Below are 22293 nucleotides of genomic sequence, written 5' to 3' on the forward strand. Positions count from 1 at the left end.
ACACCCGCTGCACAGCCCCTAGCCTTGCTTCTCCACCTCTTCCATCTGTCAGTAACTCCTAGGTGGCCTCCTCCATTGCCCACTGCTTCCTGGCCCTTCTGCGTCCAAAGGCTCATGCCCCTAGTTTAACCCCGCAGGTAACAGTCTCTTGCCCTGACACCTTGCAAAGTGGGTATGCGGAGGGAAAATTAGACCCCGGCCATCCCCTACTTCGCCATCTCCTCTACTGCAGAAGGAAATGACCAGTAGTTGTGCCATGGCCCATGGAGGAAGGGCATAATACATCTCTGAGAGATGGAGGCAATGTTGGGTTAGTATATAGGGCACTGACATGGGACTCAAGAGACTGGCTTTCTATTCCCAGATCTGCCAGTGACTTGCTGTGCGATCTTGAATGAATCACTCCACCTCTGTTTCCTTTCTTACCCTTTGTCTATCCTATGTAATCAGACTGTAAGATCTTCAGGGCAAGGACTGTTTCTCACTACGTGTCTGTGCAACGTCTAGCACTCTAGGGCCTAATTTCAGTTAGGGCTTCTAGATGCTACTGTTTATATATATATGTGTGTGTGTGTGTGTATACACACGTGCCTGTAACCTGATCCCAACCTTAGCAAGAATGTAACTGATTCACAAATGTGATTTTTTTTAATTTTATAAAAAAAAATTAATTTGTTTTAATTTTATACAAATATAAGAAACACTCAGGAGAACAAACAATTCCAGAAACTCACCTGCCAACAGCAGGAAGCGGAGTTAATGGTTTGCACAAAAATAATAATAAATATCTGAAAATGGAAAGACTATTTTAGTTTAGGATGTTATTTGATTTTTAGAACAAGAGTCGGGGAAGGGCCAATCTGAAGTTTGTGAGATATTAGCAAGGAAACCCATACAGAATCTGCAAACCAAAAACACTAAGGCCATGCACATATACAAAAGCATCTTCCCTACCATCCACTCACAAATACTTCTCTGCTCACAGTATAGAAAGGACTTTTGCCCAGAACTCCTTGAGAAAACAGATTATCAACATGTGCTTCCATCAACAGCTCTGTGCCTTGAGCGGCAGGTCCATAGAGGAAAAGAAGTGAGGAGTGATCTGGGAGAAACAGATGTTCATCACTACAAAACATGTCCTACAATAACTTATCAGGAGCATTGCAGCAGCTCTATGGAGTAGTATAGTAAATCCTTCTGATTGGAGGCCCTATTAACATTTCAAGCCTGGGAATTTGGCTACCTGTCCAGCGGACTGTAATATCACCATGTGCTACCAAGACAATGAAGCTGCCCCAGCCAGGCCTTAGGAGCCCTTCAGCTTTAGGAGCCCTGCTTGCATGGGTGATGGACATTTCAAACCAAATTCCCTTGCTTGCCCGTCCCCTAACCCCATTTCTTGCTGTTGTTCACTTCCTCCTCCGGCTGTGACTCTTCAGGTCCTCCAGCTCCTTCTCCATCAGATGGGACTCAGCTGTAGTCTCAGACAGCTGCAACCAAGAGCAGGCAAGAATAAGAGTAAGAATAATCCCTCACATCCCCATGGAGTATTGTTTTTATAAGACATACACCAGAACAAGGAAAGTACTATCTCTCTAAAGTCCCTTACACCCAGCAGGATCCCTAAGCACTTTACAGACATACACTACAGGTACACAGACACCTTTGGGGTAGAACGCAGCAGGTTCTGAGTCTGTAACACACTACACAACAGCTTTAGGAAGAAGTGAGAAAGAGTTTCCCCAATTAATACTTCGGATTTCACAGCATACTGTGTCCAAAGACCTTGCAGAGATTTACAAATGTGAATGAATTAGCTTTCACCCATGTGAGGCAAAGAAATATCACTCTCATTTTACAGAGAGGGAAACTGAGGCACGAAGGTTCACTGAGTTGCCCAAGGCCACCCAGAAACACTATGGACAGCACAGATCTCCTGATTGTGCTTTAACCACAAAAACATCTTTCCAACTGAAACTGCAGAAGGAATTTAGAGAAGGAGAATGTAATTACCCAAATTGCTATTTCATCAGGATGACATAGTGCAGGAGTAGACAAATTGCAGTTCTTTTACAGTTCAAGTGCAGCTCACAGAGCCCCCCACAACAACCCCATTCTCCACCTACCAGATGGGGGGTGGAGGGGGAGGCTTGGGGCTTCTGCTAGAGACAACTGGTGCCTGAGAGCAGGGGGGAGGTCACAATTTAAAGGTTCACCCCCCTCCCAACAGCTTGAGTCATGCCCTCCCAGGCACGCCTCCCTCTTAACCTAAGGGGTTCTCCCTGAAACTCCCAGCTGTTTGCCACTGCCTCTCTCCACGGCTGCAGCTCCCAGTTTGCCAACTCCAGCAGCTGCTGGGCAGGGAGAGGGCCCGGTGGCACCATGTGACCAAGAGGGGTCAGCAAATCCTAGCAAAGCTCGGGGGGGGGGGGCGCCTGTGACCCCACATACCCCACTCCTGCGCACTGCCTCTGGCTTCTGTCCAGCAGGAAGGAGTCGTCTCGGGGCTTCAACACCATGGGGTGCACCTGCCACAGCTTCAGCAGGACCAGGCTGAAGTCCTGAGACCCCCCTTTCTGCAGGGCAGAAGTCCCTAGCCCAGGGGTCGGCAACTTTTCAGAAGTGGTGTGCCGAGTCTTCATTTACTCACTCTAATTTAAGGTTTCACATGCTAGTCATACATTTTAACATTTTTAGAAGATCTCTTTCTATAAGTCTATAATAAATAAACTATTGTTGTATGTAAAACAAATAAGGTTTTTTAAATGTTTAAGAAGCGTCTTTTTAAAATTAAATTAAAATGCAGAGCCCCCCGTACGGGAGGCCAGGACCTGGGCAGTGTGAGTGCCACTGAAAATCAGCTCGCCTGCCTCCTTCAGCACCCGTGCCATAGTTTGCCTACCCCTGCCCTAGCCCCATCACCCCACCGCAGGGCTGACGCCCCAAGCCCCAGCAGGCGCACCTCAGCTCTTGAACTTCTGAAGATTGTCGTACGTGACTCGGAAGCTCAGTAAATTTGGCCGCCCCAACATAGTGGTTAACATTCTTTGTTAAATAGCTAACATGTTTCACTCCAGGAGTGGCTGCATTTTTTTCACAGAAGCTGTGATCCCTGTGTATGGCTGTATTTCAGTTTATAATGGTCTTTGGAGTGAAAGACTATATGGAGATGAACGATCTTTTTCATTACTCTTGCAAAAAGGGAGGCCTTATGGGACCTAAGATCTCAAGTGACCATGGTCTTCATTTCACTGACTGTGCGGAAGCCCAACAGTGACAAGCAGATGCTAGAAGGGAGATGAGAAGATACTAATACACAGATAGAAAGTGGAAAACACTCAAGGTATGGGGGAAGTCTTCCTATATCATCCAGATGTTCAGACCTTTCCTCTCAACTATGGTACTCACTGTAATCTAGCTCTTCTGCTGAAGGGACATTGACCTTCTCCTCCTCTTGGGGAGGAAGTGGATGAGGTCAGTTTTCACTGTTGCACAATCACTACTGTTGTTAAGTGTGTCTAACAGCGGGGTAGGGCTCAGTGTGAATGGTAACAGGGACACAGGTTGGCATTAGGATCTGTGTTTTTGGGATGACCCAGAGCTCTTCACTCTGTCTCAGAGGCATTTCTGTTAACTTCAGAGAGGTGAATCTCACCATGTCCAGCAGGATATCCACTTTCAGACGCAAGAGATTGTTTTCTTCCTCCAACTGCTGGTTCCGCTTGCGCAGGCGCTGTGTCTCCCTGCGATCCCCACTGCTGCTCCCTGACTCTAAAGGAGAGACAGGCCAAAGTTATAATCATCAGTTATAATCACCACAACCCTCCCAGATCAAAGCAATAGGATCAGCTCCTCACCTGCTATCCATTGGCCATTCTCAAACTTCAGACTCTGTCCAGTGAGGTTCATGTTGGGAGTGCCATAGTCCAGGCCCAGCTCAATTTCACGGGTCGATCTGTCCAGCTGCAGAAAAAATTCAATGTTTTCTAGAATTTTCATTTTTTCTCTCCATACTTTCCCTCACACCTTCACTTTTTCTAAAGTGACTGGCATTCTTGTGAAAGGTGCTGTACCAGTGGCTATAGAATCTGATGTCCTATTAACATTGCACATGCTTCTGCAGCACAAGCTTCTGTCTCTTGGGGCTGGTCCACACTAGGGGGGGGAAAATCGATCTTAGATACGCAACTTCAGATACGTGAATAACGTAGCTGAAGTCGAATATCTAAGATCGAATTACTCACCCGTCCAGACGGTGCGGGATCGATGTCCGCGGCTCTCCCTGTCGATTCCGGAACTCCGTTGGGGTTGATGGAGTTCCGGAATCGATATAAGCGCACTCGGGGATCGATATATCGCGTCTAGATTAGACGCGATATATCGATCCCCGAGCAATCGATTTTAACCCGCCGATACGGCGGGTAGTCTGGACGTACCCTCACACACCTATACAGACTCTCCTTCCAACATACGTCACCCCTGAACTAAAAGAGCTATCTTTAGGAACATGAGGGGAGTTCATTCTCTGGGGTCTACTTTATCTTTGATGCCAACTGTAAGGAAAGCCCGTGCCCCACTGGGGTCAGTATTAAAAGCACACATTAGAAGATTCAGGTGCAGTGAATCTGGCTTCTGAATGAAGATGGAGTGAAGTATGCTACTAACTAAACATTCCACTTCTGCTCTCATTTTCCAGCCATCAGTAAGCAGTCACGACTCCGGACCAGAAGAGGAAGAAGAAACAGATGGGAATATGAGAGAGGAGGGGTGGGGGGGGGGGGGAAGTGTCTAATATTGTAACAACTCTCATGACAAAGTAACATTTCTAAGGCAGACCACCTGCCCCTTGTTATTAAAGAGTTGATAAAGATCCCTAGAACCCAGCACTTACCGAGTGCAGGTTGGAGAGAGAGGCTGATTTCCTAGGGGGGGTTTTCTTTGGACTGAATATGTTCCCAAAGAGAGGCATGGCTTTCCAATCTCCAAGCCTGCTCACCTCTGCTGCCTTGCCCTATTTTCCAGATACAAGGACAAAACAGAGAAAAAAAACCTCAGACATTTCTCATCTATCCAACTTCACACCACAGGATGATTCCCTATGGAATATTTAGGATTTCCAGTTTGTTGGTTCTAATTTTCAGTATTTATGCTTAAACAAATTATGGCCTTTAAAAAAGTAAAATGATAGGATATATTTAAAATCACTGTTTAACTCTTCTTAAGACCTAGGGATGAGCCCTCAGTGAACGAGAATCTTTTAGGCTCTCTCTGGAAAGGGTCTTCCTGAGTGTACATACTGTAATTTTAGAGTATTTGTAATTACTATTTTATAGAAACCTACCGGTTTCCTCAAATATTTGATCAGCTGGGGATTTTATCGATTTTAGTCAGTTGTACTCTAAAACCAGAAACCCCAAGTACATTTTCAGAGCTTTGTTCAATCCCACTTTAAAAAGAACAAAGCTTCTATATGAAGCATTCACCCCAGAATAGCCTCATCTTCCTGTAGTAAGAGTCCCTTTAAGGGGATGTTGCCAGTGCATGGTTAACCCAGCCTCTTACCCGGGTTTTAGTCCTAAACCCCGTACTGTAACTACACAAAAACCTTTGACCTGCTTTTGGAATGACTTTGAATTCAAGATTTGCTTGCCTGGCTGGGAGTTAGAGCTTTGGTTCTGCTTTATCGGAGGCTGTGACACACCCACTTTTCAGTGTGAATGCAAACTGTAACGCAGGTTACATAATTTAGGTACTACTAATCCTTCAGTGCCTTCCCACAATTCCCCAGGATTGGATTTTCTTTACCTTCTATGCAGGGGCAGAGATTGGGGAGAGCAGGGGGAGCATTGCCCCTCCAACCAGAGACAACATGGAGTCACGTTACATCTCTCCTCTCACCCCAACCCCCCAGATTTCTGTCTTCCATTTAGCATAACGATTTTCAAACTACGTGGCACATCCCCCTGTCCCGCAGTTTGAAAACTGTCACCTCCTGCCAGGAGCTTGCAGATCAGAAGCTGATAGGAGCCGCCCAGCCTGCCCAGGCCCCTAGCTCTCCACACTGGGAGAGCCAGGGTGCTAGCTGGCTGCCCCTGCACAGCCAGGCACTCCCTAGGCAGGGCAGGCAGCACAGCTCTCAGCTGTGCTTTGATGCGCTCTTGCCTCTCACCCAAAGGAGCTCCCTGAGGTGCTTGCTCACCACTGCTCTGGCTCCTCAGGAGCGGCAGCGGATCCAGGAGCACTTCAGGGAGCATTGCGTGGCAGTCGGACACTGCAGGCAGGGACCAGCTCTAGGAGGTGTTCCTGGTTAGTCCCAGGCTCCTTCAGGACAGAGGCAAGAGTACGTCAAGGCACAGCTTGGAGCTGTGCCACCCACCCTGCCTGGGGAGCGCCTGGCCGTGCAGAGGCAGCCCGGCTTGGTGAGCAGGGCAGGAAAGGCTGCTGGGCTTCCAGCCAGTATCCTGGCTCCCTCAGTGTGGAGAGCCAGGGCCCCAAGCAGTTCCCACCAGCTTCTGATCTGCTGGCTCCTGGCAGGAGGCGACAGTTTTCAAACTGTGGGTCACTTCTTCCCAGGGGGGCACACCACCGAGTTTGAAAACCTGTGGAAGGCTGAAATTGGTGGGGAGGGGCACATGACCCTGCATGCTCCCCCATGTTGCTTCTACTTCCCTGGGGCCTGGGACCCTGCATGTCCATTCCCCCCATGTCACCTCTGGGGGGCATGTGACCCTGTGTTCCCCATGCCCCCAAATATAGAAGCCAAACTATATCTATTCTTCTATGTGTTCTCTTTTCCTGCACCAGAATTCACCTACCAGTTTATGTACACTGGTTCAGTGTTTACATCCCACGTTCATAGGGCCTGCAGAGTCCCACGGTGGAAGTGCTTCAGTTTACTGGCTTGGCAGGCTTGAGAACACTTCCCCTGGGGTCCCAGGAAGGACAGGCTCTTCCACAACATATCACCAAACAACTCCTTGAACAGCTCCGCTTACTGCTGCGCTAAACTCCCTGGCTGGGATACGCCCCCAGAAATCCTCGCACCTAACCCAGGTTACTGCAGTGCCAGTGTGGATGCGGCTACAAGGGTGACAGCTGAATAGGGCTCACCAGGGCGGATGGTCACGTATGGACTTGGCTAGCCCAGGTTCCCAGATCCGGGCTAACTCAGCAGTGAAACCGCAGCCCTGACGCACTTCTCCCTTTGGAACCCCTGTGCCGGGCAGCAGCTCCCCCGTGGAGGCCTCAATGTGCCCCTGTGTCTCCGCAGAGGGCAGGTCACCCAGAAGCCTGTAGTGTGCTCCCCGCACCCACCTCTTCCTCCTTCCCTTGGGATCTGGTCACCCACCTGCCTGGCTGGGGCTGCTGCAGGGCGCCCGTCACCGCAGCGTCTGGGCACTGCTGCACCCGCCTGCCCAGGCCCCAGTGGGGGCTTATCCCACGGGGTGTCCCTCGCTCCCCCTCACGGCTGGGCAGGGCGGGCTGCTGCTGGGCGCCACGTGCCCACGCTCGGGGTGGGAGGGCCCGAAGTCACCGGCTGCCCAGCCACGCCCAGCGACACGTGTGTATGTGGGGGGGATACTGGGGTGTCAGTGGAGATTATGGACATTGTCTCTTTAAATCAAAAACGAGGCTGAAACATCCGGGTCCCCCCGGCCCTTCTAGTACCCGCTCGGCGGAAAAGCGCATCATCCCCACCTCACCTGCACCAAGCGTCCCACTCTGCTCCTTGCCCACTGCCGGCGGTCTTGCGCATGCGTATCTGACGCCTTCGAAGTCCGCAGCGGTTTGCGGCGGGGGAACGGACTCTACCACTGGGGAGAGGGGAAGGCCGGGAACCAGTAGAACGTTATTCTGTATAAGGGCACACGTTAAAGTACGTCCTCTCCCCAGGGATCTGCTCATGAATGGAACGATCCGTATTCAGCGCCCCTGAGAGGATTCAGGGATATGAACCGGCATCAGATGTCAGACCTTCCCCCCCTTCCCCGGCCCGGAATGGTAGTGTCGGATTCGCGAACTGTCACGCGGGGGGAGACTCTGAAACTGGACAGTACCATGGAAGAGGGAGATGAGTGCGAGCCAACGGCATTACCTCTCTGCCTCAGCTCTAGTCCCTTGTCCCCCTCCTCCCCGACCCAGTGGGAGCGGTCGCTGCCTTCGGAGTGCGGAGGAGAATGGTTTGCGCCGCAGGGTTGCCATGGTGACAGGGACGCCTAGCGAGGCCAGGTATAATGAGCCCTCGCTGGAGGCTTCTCCCGCAAGCGCTCAGGTGAGCCGTGCGCGGGCAGCAGCGGCCGGGGGGCGGGGCTCGCTCCCACCCGGGCTGTGTCCGCGCCCGGCGCCCCCGCGGGGGTTCAGTCGCCTCCGTGCGAAGCCGGGGGGTGACGCTGCGCCCCCCAGTGGCGCCGGGAGGCGCTCGGAGCCCGGGCGGGGCTACAGATCCCGCCTGGGCTGAGCTCGGCGCTGCAGCCGGGGGGCGGGGCTGCCTGTAGGGGCCTTTGGAGCCTCCCAGCGCCGGGGGCTGAACTGGCAACGCGGCAGCCCGAGGGCTCCGTGCGGTTCCGGCGGCCTGTCCGGGGCTGCCGATGGGCAGGGGAGGAGGCGCCACCGTGGGGCCTGCGGGTATTGCTGCTGCCCGGCGCGGTGCCTGGCCCGGGTCATTTCTCCCCTGCTGGGGCACCCGCGTGTGACAGCCCCAGTCCGGCAAACAGCGGCGGGGGTGAGACTTGTGACACAACCAACCCTGCCACGTCCTAGTCACTTCCCAAGAAGAGGCGCTTTTGAGGCGCTGTGGTGGTGCAGCCATGTTGGTCCCAGGGGGTGTGAGACACGGTGGGTGAGGTAAGAGCTTGTATTGGATCAACTTCTGAGGGTGAAAGAGGAGACAAGCTTTCCAGCTCCCTTCTCTTGAGACCTTCAGCTCTGGTGGAGTGAAAGCCCTTCTCTTTCATCAGTAGAAATTGGTCCAGTAAAAGATATTCTCACTCACCTTGTCCCTCTTTTACGGAAACTCATTTTATCAGGCCAGAGGGCCACTTCTCCACCCTTTCCTCCTAACCAGCTGCTTTTCCAGATTCTCAAATGGGAATTATCTTGGTTGATATTTTCATACAGGAACTTTTGACAAGCCTGTTTGCTGCTCATTCACTGGAGGAATGCCCAGACATCTCACATCATACCCTAAAAATCCTACCAAACCCTGATAGTTTAATATCCCCCTCCTTCACTCCAAAGTTTCTCTGACCTTCCACACATTTCCCATTTATTATTATTTATTATAGTGTTATAAGTGTGCAAGGCACTGTACAAGTAAAGTATATAGCAAGGTACCTACTCCAAGGAAATTACAGTTGAAAGTATAAAAGTAATGCAAATAAATACAGCGTATATATCTGGGAGAAAATGAAGTCACAAAACAAGCGTTATCTGGAAACATCTGAGCTTGCTGAATCCTTAGTTATGCCTTAAAACATAGCCTGGCTGTTTGTTTCTATTTTTAGGGGGAGAATCATCCTCCAATGACCTTCTCCCACTCATCTGAACCCCACAAATCTCCTGATCTTTCCACATGAGGTGCAGTGTCCTTACTGCCTGTGGCAATGAAGAATTATCAGGAGGGATCTCATTATGAACCCACAAAATCCAGCAATGTTTGTCAAAGGGCATTTGGTTTTGAAGGCAGTAAAGTGGGAGAGAGGGAGAAGAAAAGAAGAGGTTCTATCAAAATATTTTTGTAATGGAAATGTTTTGTCCCCACTTTGCTAGAAATTAGTTTATATTTTGCACTGGAAACATGGCAGCCTTACGTACTTCACCGATGAACCCATTCCAAGAATTTATGGGGGTATTGCCCCTGCAACAAGCAAAGGAGACTGAGAAGTTGGACATGCAGCAGAGCCTAAATGAGAAACCTTCATGTATCTTCTGCCAGTGAACAGTCAATGCTAGAAAGTCACATACTGTGTTGCTTATGTAGGCCAAGCTGTATGCCCAGATGGGCACCTTGTGCTTCCACTCCAGCCAAGCCTCTTGCCCCCTCCCTGATGATGGGCAGAACTCTGTTGATTTTGATAAACAGTGGAAATCAAGCTTTTGGGGTTTCTAAAATCAGTGTTTTTTTGGTTTCTGATTTTCATCAACATCAGTAGGGTTCCGTTCAGTGTGTGGGTGTGGCAGGGGGTGGCAGCTAAGGGCTTCACTAACCCTAACTGGACTCTAATGATGAGGTCACCATCTCAACCTATATCCTCAGTGTCTAAATAGGGATTTTAATGGAAATCAGGCTTTTCTAACTTTCTGATTTTCACCAAAATCAATAGAGTTCAGCCCATTGATACCTAGAGGATTTCCCTGAGCTTCTGGAATTGATCAGATGTGATTTGCAACAATATTCGTGTTACAGACACACAAACAAATGCCATTGAGTGTGAGAGGTTGCTTCACTTTGCCAACTAAACAAAACTTACCATAGTTTGGGCTGTTCTAATAAGGGCATGATGCTGAGATTTCAGCAGTTAAGAACTGCTCAGATGCAGGAGAGAGGAGAGGTAAGACTTCATTTGTTTCGTCAGCACTTGGTCTGTAATAGTCCAGACTTGTTGACTGTTAGTAAATGGTTGGGGAGATTTTGCTGTTATATTTCTTGATGACTGGCTGATGTATTTTGCTCTGAAGGTTGTTGTGGCATCACCCAGGCTACACTCTAGACTGCTGAACATCTGTGTCACCTCAATTCTCCAACCAGAGGTGACTTTACACTGCTTTGCTGGGAGAACAACCACTCCTGGTCAGTTCATATACAGCATCTAGTATGCAAAAGAACTCCCAGCTGAATTACATTAATGCTTTGACCAGCCACTCATGAATTCCATACAGGGTGATACCAGCAAAGTCCCAGTCCCAGACCTTCCCCCAGAAATGTGTCTTATACTGCCCTGCTCTCTACTGGATGATGCAACCTCATATTAAAGTCTGTCAATTTATCAGTGGAAAATGATATGCACAAACCTTGTTGTCTCAAGCAGAGGTTCCCAAACACTTCAATCCAAACACACTGGTTTAGACAAAACAATAAAATAAGTTTATTAACTACAGAAAGATACATTTTAAGTGATTACAAGTAAAGAGGCATAAAAGTCAGAATTGGTCACAAAGAAAATAAAAAGATAAAATGCAAACTAGTATATAACTTACCAAGCAGAGTAGATTCAAAGCAAAGGTTTTTCTCATCACCTGCTCTTTGTAGTCTTTAATGGCTGGAAGCTTTTAGGCCTCCCCCAGTTCAGTGTCCCTTCAGGCATTGTTGCTGCCATAAGCAGAGGAGTAGAGTAGAGAGGTAATTTGTGTGCATTCTCTGTTCTTACACCACTCCCTTCTCTTTCAGGATTATCTCCAGCTGTGGTTCAGGTGATAGTGAGTCTGTTTTCATGTTCTATTGTCAATATGTAAAGTTCTTGCCTACACCTTTCTTCCTGCCAAAGAATGTCCATTTAACTAGGTGATGGTCCACTTGACTTTGACTCCAGGCTAAGGTGTTCGTTTATCTTTTCTTTCTAATGAACTGGTTTGTGCCTGCTTTTCTAAATTTGGATAATTTTACAGCAATATAGTACAGTAGAATCTTATAACTTTTTACATCCTTTACCAGGACAATAATGTTCAGCACATTGAATTTTTGGAATGATATCCCACAAGGCATACTTATTACAAAATTTATCAAGGTCTTGTAAAAAGGATGAACATGGAGTACAGACTGTATTTATTGGTATGGAATATATTTTAATGGATGACAGGGTGTCTAGAGCCTATGAGAAGCATCTCTTTGAGGCAAAATAAAAATATATATTCCTTCCCTTTTAATTTTTCAAGGGCTCCCCAATGTGCCAAACATTTTGTTGGTAGTCCAAAGTTTGCAGCTCCACTGTACGGATACCAATTGCAATGGGTTTGGAGGCTTTTCTGAAAGATTTGGATTGTGTAGTTAGTGAGATGAGTCAGGGCTGGAGAGACAGGGGAAAACAAGTCCAAGAGAGAGAAAATATGGAAGAGAAATAGCAGCAAAGAGAGAAAGTATCAGAAAAAGAGTAGCAGCATGATTTTTCTGTGTGGTTTGTTACACCTATTAATATTCTCCAAAGAGGTTCCTTAACATAACTACTGTCTCAGTTTGCCCAATTGGCAGTATGCAGAAAGTTAACCAGAAAATCGCACATTTGCAACTGGAGCTGGAAAAATTCCACACTGATGACCTGGTGAGTAAAGACAGTTGGCTGCAGCATATGCAAGGAAAAGCATAGATTTAGTACACGTGGGGGAATTCTGCGCCACTGTGCATGCACATAATTAATGAGTCATGCATATTTTTATTTTTTTGTACAGAAAAAAGCTTCTGCTAAAAAGTTGCTGCAGTTCTGCCTTTTGCCCACTGGTGGGTGCTGTGGCGATAGAACACAGCAGCAGCTTCCAGCCAGCTAGGGAAGAGAAAGAGCCTGCAGAGCCTTCTTCACAGCATCTGTAGGGCCAGGTTAAGAGACAGGGACTATGTGGAGACAGTGTGGGACTGTTGGAGAGTCAGACAGGGACTCATAAGGGCTAGTGAGAGAGCAGGGCCTGCATTCTGGCTTTTTTTTTCGCTTCCAGCGGCAAAAGCTTAGAGTCAGCCCTGGAAGCAGCAGCAAGTTGTGTGCAGGCGGTGCTCTGGGGCCACTGCTGTTCGAGCCACGGAGGAGCAGTGCCCGCACCTTGTGGCTGGGCCGGGCAGGCTTCGAGCAGGTGACATTCGGGCTGGGGGCCGCTCCATGGGGGAAAAGGAGTCGCCTGCAGGCACTGCAGGGCGGCCACCCCCCCAGCGCTGCAGGTAGGGCTCAGTGAAGTGCCCTGAGCCACCCAGAGACTGCAGCAGGGCGGCCAGAAGCAGCAGCAGCAGTGGGGCGGGACCCAAATCCCACTCTCCGGGGCTCCACTTCCCCTGGGGCTACCCTGCCCCGGCTCCTCAGTCCCATGCTGGAGTGGTCCCCTGGCTCTGCCCTCCTGGATCTTGTCCGGTCCTGGAGGCAGGACCCCTGGCAGGGACCCTGGGCTGAGGCCCGGCCCAGGAGCTCGCTGCTTACCTCAACCCTGCCAGCGCCGAACTGGCTGGAGGTGAGGGGGGAGCGGGCAGATTCAGCACTGATAGGGTGGGGAGAGCCCAGAGCTGGGGTGGCAGCGGGTGCGGGTGGAGGAGGGCACTGATGGTGGTGGTGGTGGGGCAGTGAGAGCCCAGGGCTGGGGTGGGGGGCAGACAAAATTTTTTTTGCTTGGGGTGGCAAAAAACCTAGTCGGCCCTGTGGGGGAGGACAGACTGGGGCAGGGGCTCAATGGGAGTGGAGGCTCAGGGACACAGGGAGAAGGGAGGTGCAGGGCCACATGGTGATAGGGAGGGGTTGCAGGGCCACATAGATACAGGGGAGTGGTTCAGTGGGGGCACAGGGGCAGGGGTACAGTGCCATGTGGGGATGGGGGAATGAGGGTCAGAGTGGGGGTGGAGGGACACCTGTGCCTGACTGAGAGAGGCTAGGGGTCAGCAGGATCTGCATGGGGGAAGTTCCTTAACAGTCCCTTGCTGCCTCCCCCGAATCTTCCATATTTTTCCCACCCATACTCAACAACCCTCCAAGTTCACACCCAGGCTGCTTCCCAGCAATTACTTCCTTCCCCTTCAGCTCCTCCGTTACCCTTGACTCCCCCCAGCCTTTGCACAGCTGGGAATTGCAGGAAATATGGTTCTGTATTGTAGTTTAAATGAATTATTACCCAGAGTTCTGTATTAATATGCCTAGTAAAGAATCAATTTGTCAAAAAACATTTCCTGAATCTTTTTTTGTTGTCTGTATTGTTACAGACATACTTGCTGGCAGATATTTTGAAAAGAATGACCAAAAATAATTGAAACTGGATTATATTGTGTTATTTTGAAAAATAAAATATGCAGAATCTGAAACTATTATTTGCAGAATCTTTACTTTTTTGTTGTAGGATTTTTAATTTTTGGCACAGAATTCCCCCAGGAGTAATTTAGGAGTGTTTCCTAATGGTACATTTGGGCAATGCATCATTCCAGCAGGGTAGATGTTGCAAAATAATGGCCTCCTAACGCTTCCGAGGAGAGTAGGCACTGGAAATTACTGAGTCCTTTAAAGGAGGGGGAAATTATAGGGAGGACATCCCCAAAATTAGAACAGAATGTTGCAGTTTTGAATGGGCATTTTATGAATTAACTGGATTTTGTGTATGTATGTATGTAGTAGGGAGAGGAAAGAGAATGGAAGAGCAATGGCAGGAAAGATAACAACAGAAAAAGGAAGCAGGAGAGAGAGTTAATTGATTGTAGAATTATATTTCAAAACTGAAATCATTTGAGCTCAAATAGCTGCTTTAGGAGTCTGGGGTCCTTTTGTTCCCAAGCCCCAAAACTTAGTGTGGAATTAATCCTAACACCAATTGTTATTGTTTTTGTTATTGTTGAAGGTGATTGAGGACTTGGAATCATTAAAGAGATACTCTGGACAGAAGAGATTCAGAAGAGAGAAAAAGCACTTCAAGACATCCAAGGACAGAGGCACACATACTTTCTAATTACATATCTTTGGAGTGGTTGTTAGGGAGATGAGTACAGCTTACAGAGCTCCAGATCAGAACATTTCCTGCCAATGAATACTGGGGTATTAACGATCCCCCTTCCAGTGGAGTCCCATATTAGGACACTTCTTGCAAGCTCCAGACTGAAATGCCATCGGCATCTCAAGCAGCTCACACCCTCCTTGAGTATTTGCCCTGGCAAAAAGTAATTTTACCATGTAATTTTTGAAATTCTGAATGTACAAATAGTGTGTGCCCTCATGTCCTGGAGACCACTCTAGATTCCTGATCAGGACTTTGAAACAAAGACACCTCTTGCAGAGAATCCATGACAGATTTTGAGCCCAGTGAATAATTGGGACAGGGTATGGGGAGTTTAGGCCCTGAATCTGTGAATACTTATGCCCACGCTCAGGGCCAGCCTTTGGGGTAGGCTGTACGGGCTCTTGCCCAGTGCGGCCTGCCAAAGGGGGCATCATGAGTAGGGTTTGGATTCCCACCTGACCTGCTGCCCAGAGGCCAGCTGGGCTGATGGATGCGGCAGGACAGGTAGTGAACAGCAGCATAGGGGAGGAGGAGAGACCTGAGCTGCAGGGGGCAGTTGGATGACCAGCCCTCAAGCCAGGTGACTCCTCTGGAGCAGGAATGTTCCTCCTCCACCATGCTCCATGTGTGCAGCCACTGCTGTTCCTGTCCCACCCACTCCCTTTGGACTGGGAGCATCCTCCTGTCTGCTTCTGGGGGGTGGGGCAGAGGGGTTGATGCCGGGGTGTCCCCCTTCCCTCTACTCATGTACCTGATTTCCACCAAGCTGGGGTGACAGGACAGGGGAATCTGTGTGTGCTGCTGTGTCTCTGAGTCTGAAGCTGCTGATAGCTGCTTGTGTTTGAACAAGCCTAGTTCAGGCTCCTGACCGTGAGTGCTTTCTTAAAGAGACAGCATACTCCCTCCCTCAGGCACACACACTCCCCTCAACACACACACACTTTCCTTCACACACTCCCCTCAACACATACACCACAGCTCCCTGCATCCAGGTCACTTCCCCATCTGGGCTGTGCTGAGGCATCAGGAGCTGCTGCTCTCCTGCCCTCCTCTTACACAGCCCTCAAGGAAAGTGACCTGGATGCAGGAAGTCCTGACATTGCTCCTTGCTCTCCTCCTCACAGCCCCTTAGGGCTGCGGGGAGGAGGAGCAGCAGTCCAGTGCAGGAGCAATGCCAGCTGCTTTATGCATCTAGGCAGGGCTGCCCAGAGGTTTCAGGGGGCCTGGGGCAAAGCCGGGGAACAGACATAAAAAAAGCTGCCACCCACTGCGGCGCTTTTACTCACCGGGCGGCGCTCCAAGTCTGCGGTGGCAGTGGGTCCTTCACTCATGCCACATCTTTGGCAGCACTGAAGGACCCGCCGCCGAAGACCCGGAGTCAATGAAGGGCTCCTTGCTGCCTAAGTGCCGCTGAAGACCCAGACCACCGCCAGATGAGTAAAAATTAAAAAGGTGCCTCTAGGCAGGGAAGGGATTCTTGGCCAGGGCTCACGGGGCCTGGGGAAAATTGCCCCACTTGCCCCCCCTCCCCCGGGTGGCCCTGCATCCAGGTCAGTTTTCCAATGTGAGTGCAGGAGGGGGATACAAGGGTTAGGGTCAGGAAGGATGGGGTGGGGGTTGGGGTGAAGGAGGTATGCACAGGGGTTTGAGGCACAGGAGGGGTGGGGATGAAGAGGACACAGTGCAGGGGTTAGGGACTCAGCAAGGAGGTACAGAAGTTGGGGTATTTCCAGTGAATTCCCATGGGAATTCTTGGCTCTATGCTATTTAAAATTCTTATAAATGACCTGGAAGAAAACACAAAATCATCACTGATAACGTTTGCAACTGACACAAAACTTGAGGGAGTGTTAAATAATGAAGAAGACATGTCACTGATTCAGAGCGATCTGCATCACTTGGTAAACTGAGTGCAATATGGGTGTTAATATGGTTAAATATATACATCTAGGAACAAAGAATGCAGGCCACACTTATGGGATAGGAGACACTATCTTGGGAACAGTGATTGAAAAAGATTTGGGACTGATGGTGGGTAATCAGCTGAACATGAGCTCCAGTGTGACACAGTGGCCAAAAGAGCTAATGCGGTCCTGGAACGCATAAATGGGAATCTCGAGTTGGAGCAGAGAGGTTATTTTACCTTTGTAATTGGCACAGATGCTACTACTGCTGGAATACTGTGTTCAGTTCTGGTGCCCACAATTCAAGAAGAATGTTGATAAACTGGAGAAGGTTCAGAGAAGAGCCACAAGAATGACTAAAGGATTAAAGAAATCTCATATAGTGATAGACTCAAGCTTAATCTACTTATTTTAACAAAGAGAAGGCTAAGGGGTGATTTGGTACAGTCTATAAGGATCTACATGGGGAACAAATATTTGATAATGGGCTCTTCACTCTAGCAGAGAAAAGTGTAATATGATCTAATGGCTGGAAGTTGAAGCTAGACAAATTCAGACTGTAAATCATAAATTTGTAATGGTGAGAGTAATTAACCATTGGAACCAGCGATGAGCTTCCAAAATCTTAACAACCGATTCCCTCCTCACCCTACAAGGGGGTCGTGGCCCTCCCTGCCCCCCCCAGGACTGCTGCCCCATCCAACCCACAGTGTTCCTTGATGCCCCCCCTGGAATCCTTGCCCCACCCACCCCCTTCCCTGTCCCCTGACTGCCCCCGCCACCCCATCCATCCCCTTCTCTCATTCCTGATGGCCCCCCGGGACCCCTGCCCCATCCAACAGCCCCTTCTTCCTGTCCCCTGACTGCCCCTGGAACCCCTGCCCCTGACTGTCCCCTGCTGCCCCATCCAACCCCTCCTCTCATTCCTGACTGCTCCCTCAGGACCCTTGCCCACATTCAACGCCCCTGTTCCCTGCCCCTCTGACCACCCCACCTCCTATCGATTTCCCCTCCAACCACCCCCAACCCTGAATTCCCCTGCCACCTTACCGCTCTGCAGTAGGTGGGTGGCAGTGCTACAGTCGCACTGCTCGGCTGGAGCTGGGCCATACCACCACTGTGCAGTGCCTGGAGCACCGGGTCAGGCCAAGCTCACAGCCTCCCAGCTTCCCGTGAATCAGCTGTTCTTGCAGGAAGCCTGGGAGGGCTGAGAAGCAAGCGGCAGCTTCGCGCTCAGGTCGGCGGAGGTGAGCTGGGGCAAGGAGCAGTTCCCCTGTGCTGCACCCCCCCGGGTTACCTGCTGCGCCGTGGGCGGCCCCCCTGCCCCAGCTCACCTCCGCTCCAACTCCACCTCCCTGAGCCTGAGTATGAAGCCGCCGCACCACTTCTCCGCCCTCCCATGCTTCCCACAAGAACTGCTGATTTGTGGGAAGCTGGCGGGGGAGGGGAAGAAGCAGGGTGGAGCATTCAGGAGAGGAGGCGGAGGTAGAGTGGAGGTGAGCTGGGGCCAGGGAGCAGGATGGGGAGCTGGAGCACCCACGGGGTCGGCACCTAAGATGTCACTTTTGGATAATGTGCTCAGGGGGAGCGGCCACTCCCCTTGCTCCCCCCCAGCTATGCTTTTGGGTCACTTCAACTTACTGGTTGTTAAATTTAGAAACCCATGCAGGATAACCAGTTCTAAACTGGCTTCTAAATTTAACAGCCGGTTCCTGTGAAATGGTGTTAACTGGCTCCAGCTCACCACTGATTGGAACAATTTACCAAGGGTCATGGTGGATTCTCCATCACTGGCAATTTTTTAAATCTAGATTGGATATTTTTCCTGCTCTAGGAATGATTTTGGGGAACTTCTACGGCCTGTGCTATGCAGAAGGCCAGACTAGATGACCACAAAGGTCCCTTCTGGACCTGGAATCTATGAATCAGTAAAGAAATAAGAAAACACTTTGAAGCTGGGGAAATTGAGGCAGGGAGAGGTTAAATTACTTGTCCCAGGTCATGTAGGGTTTATGTGGCAGGGCCAGAGATAGAACCAAGATCTCCTGGCTACTAGTTCTGTGCCTTAAAGACAGGGTTGTCTTCCCCCATATGTTGTTGGAAAGGTAACTGTTCCTAGATCTATAATAGTGTTTCTTATTTGATATATAACCTGGATGTCATCATAATTTTGCCATTTTACTTCCTTGAGCCAGTATCTTAACTGATTCTTTAACAGTGAGATAGCGGGGAAGGGTACGTCCATTCTCCCCATTCATCGTCACTCTTATTCACTGGAATAAAGTAGGGTAGAGAGTAGCATGCTGCCTCATCTTTCTGATTCAGCTGAAATTCTCCTTGCTTGTGTTGCTGCGTCCTCAGTCATGCTCTTCAGCCCCTCAGTAGTCTCATTCTTCTATCTTCTTGCTGCAGACAGAGATAGGAAGGAGATATGCCACTTTACACAGAAGTATGAGCACTCTATGCATGCGTCAGACTTTGACCCACTCTCTCAGCCTAAGCTCACCTACAAGAAGGTAAGATCACCTATGAGAAGGGACAGAATTCTTTCCCTCCCCTACATATATGCAACATCTCTTGGAAAGAGACAGAGTCCAATTCTCTAGATTGCTGGGAGAAATAATTAATGTTTGTTTTATTTTTGGGATGGGTGTATAGGAATGTAGGAATTGCCTTATTGCAGTGGTCCCCAACCTTTTCGTCTGGTGGGCGACCACTGGTGAAGGACCGTGGCGGCGGTGGAGCATCCGCCGAAATGCCGCCGAATTTCGGCGGCGATGCCTCTCGATGTCACTTGTCGGTGGCAAGCGGCATCATCGAGAGGCATCGCCGCCGAAATGCCTCAGAAATTTGGCGGCATTTCGGCGAATGCTCCACCACCGGCCAGGACGTGGGCGCATTTAGATGCCCCCGTGGGCACCGCATTGGGGCCCCCTGCCTTATTGTGTCAGATCACTGGTCTGTCTAGTCCATTATCCCCTCCTCCTAACAAATTGGATCATATTACTGGTCCATCCATTCCTGTATCAGGAAAACCTGTCATATGAAAGGAGAGTCAAAGAGCTTGGCTTGTTTAGTCTAGCCAAAAGAAGGCTGAGGGGGGATATGCTTGCTCTTTATAAATATATCAGAGGGATTAATATTAGGGAGGGAGAGGAATTATTTAAGCTTAGTACCAATGTAGACACAAGAATGAATGGGTATAAACTGGACACTGGGAAGTTTAGACTTGAAATTAGAAGAAGGTTTCTAACCATTAGAGGAGTGAAGTTCTGGAACAGCCTTCCAAGGGGAGTAGTGGGGGCAAAAGACATATCTGGCTTTAAGATTAAGCTTGATAAGTTTATGGAAGGGATGGTATGATGGGAGAGCCTAATTTTGGCAATTGATCTTTGATTATCGCCAGATAAGTATGCCCAGTGGTTGGTGATGGGATGTTGGATGGGATGGGATCTGAGTTACTGCAGAGAATTCTTTTCTGAGTGCTGGCTGGTGAGTCTTGCCTACATGCTCAGGGTTTAGCTGATCACCATATATGGGGTCGGGAGGGAATTTTCCTCCAGGGCAGATTGGCAGAGGCCCTGGAGGTTTTTCGCCTTCCCCTGCAGTGTGGGGCATGGGTCACTTTCTGGTGGATTATCTGCAGCTTGTGGTCTTCAGACCACAATTTGAAGACTTCAATAACTCAGGCATAGGTTAGGGGTTTGTTATAGAAGTGGATGGGTAGGGTTCTATGGCCTGCTTTGTGCAGGGGGTCGGACTAGATGATCACATTGGTCCCTTCTGACCCTAGAATCTATTAATCTTCATTTCTTACCAGTTCCATAGATTGATTACACTGTATCCTCTGTAAAGGATTATTTCCTTTAATTGATTCTAAATTTTACTGTCTTTCAATTTCACAAGTCTTGCATGTGTTCTGTTTGGAACAGGTAATTGATCAGGCCTTCCCCTTCTTATCACTAGGGCCAGGTCTACACTACAAGCTAGTCAGTACAAAGTATATTAGCATAAAGCCACCGCAGTTGGTATATTCGCTTGTGACCATGCACACTTGTCTGCTTGCTTTGGCACTTTGTATACTCATCAAGCTTGCTCATCTCACTGCAAAGTGCAGTGCACGATTGACAGGTGTCCTAATGTGTCACGCACCATCAGTGCTTAATTTGTAATGAAAGAGGTGCTGGGGCTCAAGCAATTTTTTTACTTTCATAACCGAAGTGGCAAGCCTAGAGATGCCAGGGCTATAAACTGTCAAGCCTAGAGGTACAGGGCAAGCCTTGGCACAAATTAAGCATTGTGCACCACCCTCTGGTGCAATGCGTTTTGGGGGATGTTATTGGGTAGAAATGAGTTACGCAGGGAACTCTGAGACTGGGAGGGTCAAGTTCCCATCATGCAGTTTTCTCCATCCCATAATGCCATCCCTATCCCATAATTTTCACACATTTTTTAAAACCCCACAGACCCATGCAGCACTTGTCCACCATTTCTGACAGAAGCATGGTGCCCACACAGTTCTGCACTATTGTCATGAACATTGCAAACACAGAACAAATGACTCTTCCAGTAGTTACAGAGCTGTAGGAAGTATCATAACAATGGGGGACATGACAGTTTATTTGAGGACAGATTGCTAAGAGACATAGCGAAAACCAATATAAGGTTGTTGGGATTCATGGATCAGCTGCAGAGTGTGAAGCGCTGCTTCTGGGCTTGAGAAATGAGCACTGCAGGTGGGATTGCATCCTAATGCAGATTTGTGGTGATGAGCAGTGATTGTAGAACTTTCTGATGTAAAATCCACCTTCCAGGATCTGTGTGCTGATCTTGCTTCAGCCCTCCCACACAGGACACAAAACTGAGACCTGCACTTACAGTTCAGAAGCGAGGGATAATCTCACTGTGGAAGCTTGCAGCTCCAGATTGCACCTGGTCAATGGGAAATCATTCTGGAGATGTAAAATTCACAGTAGGGGCTGTTGTCATGCAGCTGAGTAGGGCCATTAATCATATCCTGCTACACGGGACTGTGACTGTAGGCAGCGGCGGCTCCAGTCACCAGCACTGCAAGCGCTTGCCTGGGGCAGCAAGCCACAAGTGACGCCCTGCCAGTCCCTGCGAGGGTGGCAGTCAGACAGCCTTTGGCGGGAGGTCCACCAGTCCCGTGGATTTGGCGGTGATTCGGCAGTGGGTACCCCTTGCTCCTCCTGACTCATGAAGCCATACATTGGCCAACTTGATAGCTCCAAAGAAAGATTCCCTCTTCCTTCCCTGAAAGGACTCCTGGGCATTACTCCTGTCCACTCTTTCCTTCTCCAAGCTGTCTGCTATATTCCCTTTTCCAGCCTTTCTTTTCATGGTCTGATGCAGCACTGGTTTGCATGATCTCACTGAACGTATCCTCTGTGGTCTGCTTCTTCCTCCTCCTCATCAGGGACTGGTGTCCTGTGGGTGTGGAAGGGGCACTGCTCAGGGCTGTAACAGCAGCAGCTACGGATAAAAGATTATATTTACAGTCACAACAGAAAGTAAAATGTTTAGTTTCAGAACTCCCTTCCTTATGCCCATAAAAGTTTTAAAATCAGACATGCTTATTGACACTTCAGTCTTGGATCATCTCTACACAGCACCACTCTCCAGCTGCAGCCAAGGTGAGTATGGCCTACCAGGAGTAGGAGTGAGGGAGGAGGGAATTGTTTGGTTGTGTAAAACAGGAAAATTT

General features: G+C 49.3%; 2 protein-coding genes across 6 annotated transcripts in view; one reads left to right on the top strand and one right to left on the bottom strand.

Moving 5' to 3' along the window:
- Positions 1 to 639: 639 nt before the first annotated feature.
- Positions 640 to 7809, bottom strand: CBY1 (chibby family member 1, beta catenin antagonist). The gene is made up of 5 exons (XM_050917730.1): positions 7704 to 7809; positions 4892 to 5011; positions 3858 to 3963; positions 3656 to 3771; positions 640 to 1490 (listed from the first exon to the last, which is right to left on the bottom strand). The coding sequence occupies exons 2-5, from the start codon at positions 4967 to 4969 to the stop codon at positions 1410 to 1412; spliced, it is 381 nt and encodes a 126-aa protein (XP_050773687.1). The 5' UTR covers positions 4970 to 5011; positions 7704 to 7809; the 3' UTR covers positions 640 to 1409.
- The window catches only part of FAM227A (family with sequence similarity 227 member A), a 55604-nt gene continuing 41120 nt past the window's right edge, over positions 7810 to 22293 (top strand). For 2 of the 5 annotated variants that reach the window (XM_050917223.1, XM_050917210.1), the window contains exons 1-6: positions 7810 to 8272; positions 9504 to 9920; positions 12169 to 12254; positions 12643 to 12774; positions 14509 to 14605; positions 18981 to 19084. In XM_050917223.1, the coding sequence (XP_050773180.1) occupies positions 9797 to 9920; positions 12169 to 12254; positions 12643 to 12774; positions 14509 to 14605; positions 18981 to 19084 (543 nt within the window). In that variant the 5' untranslated portion in view covers positions 7810 to 8272; positions 9504 to 9796. The remainder of the gene's footprint in view (positions 8273 to 9503; positions 9921 to 12168; positions 12255 to 12642; positions 12775 to 14508; positions 14606 to 18980; positions 19085 to 22293) is intronic. The other 3 variants (XM_050917211.1, XM_050917212.1, XM_050917216.1) reach the window with 3 other exon arrangements.

Source organism: Gopherus flavomarginatus, chromosome 1, assembly GCF_025201925.1.
Source record: "Gopherus flavomarginatus isolate rGopFla2 chromosome 1, rGopFla2.mat.asm, whole genome shotgun sequence".
Taxonomy (NCBI): Eukaryota; Metazoa; Chordata; order Testudines; family Testudinidae; genus Gopherus; species Gopherus flavomarginatus.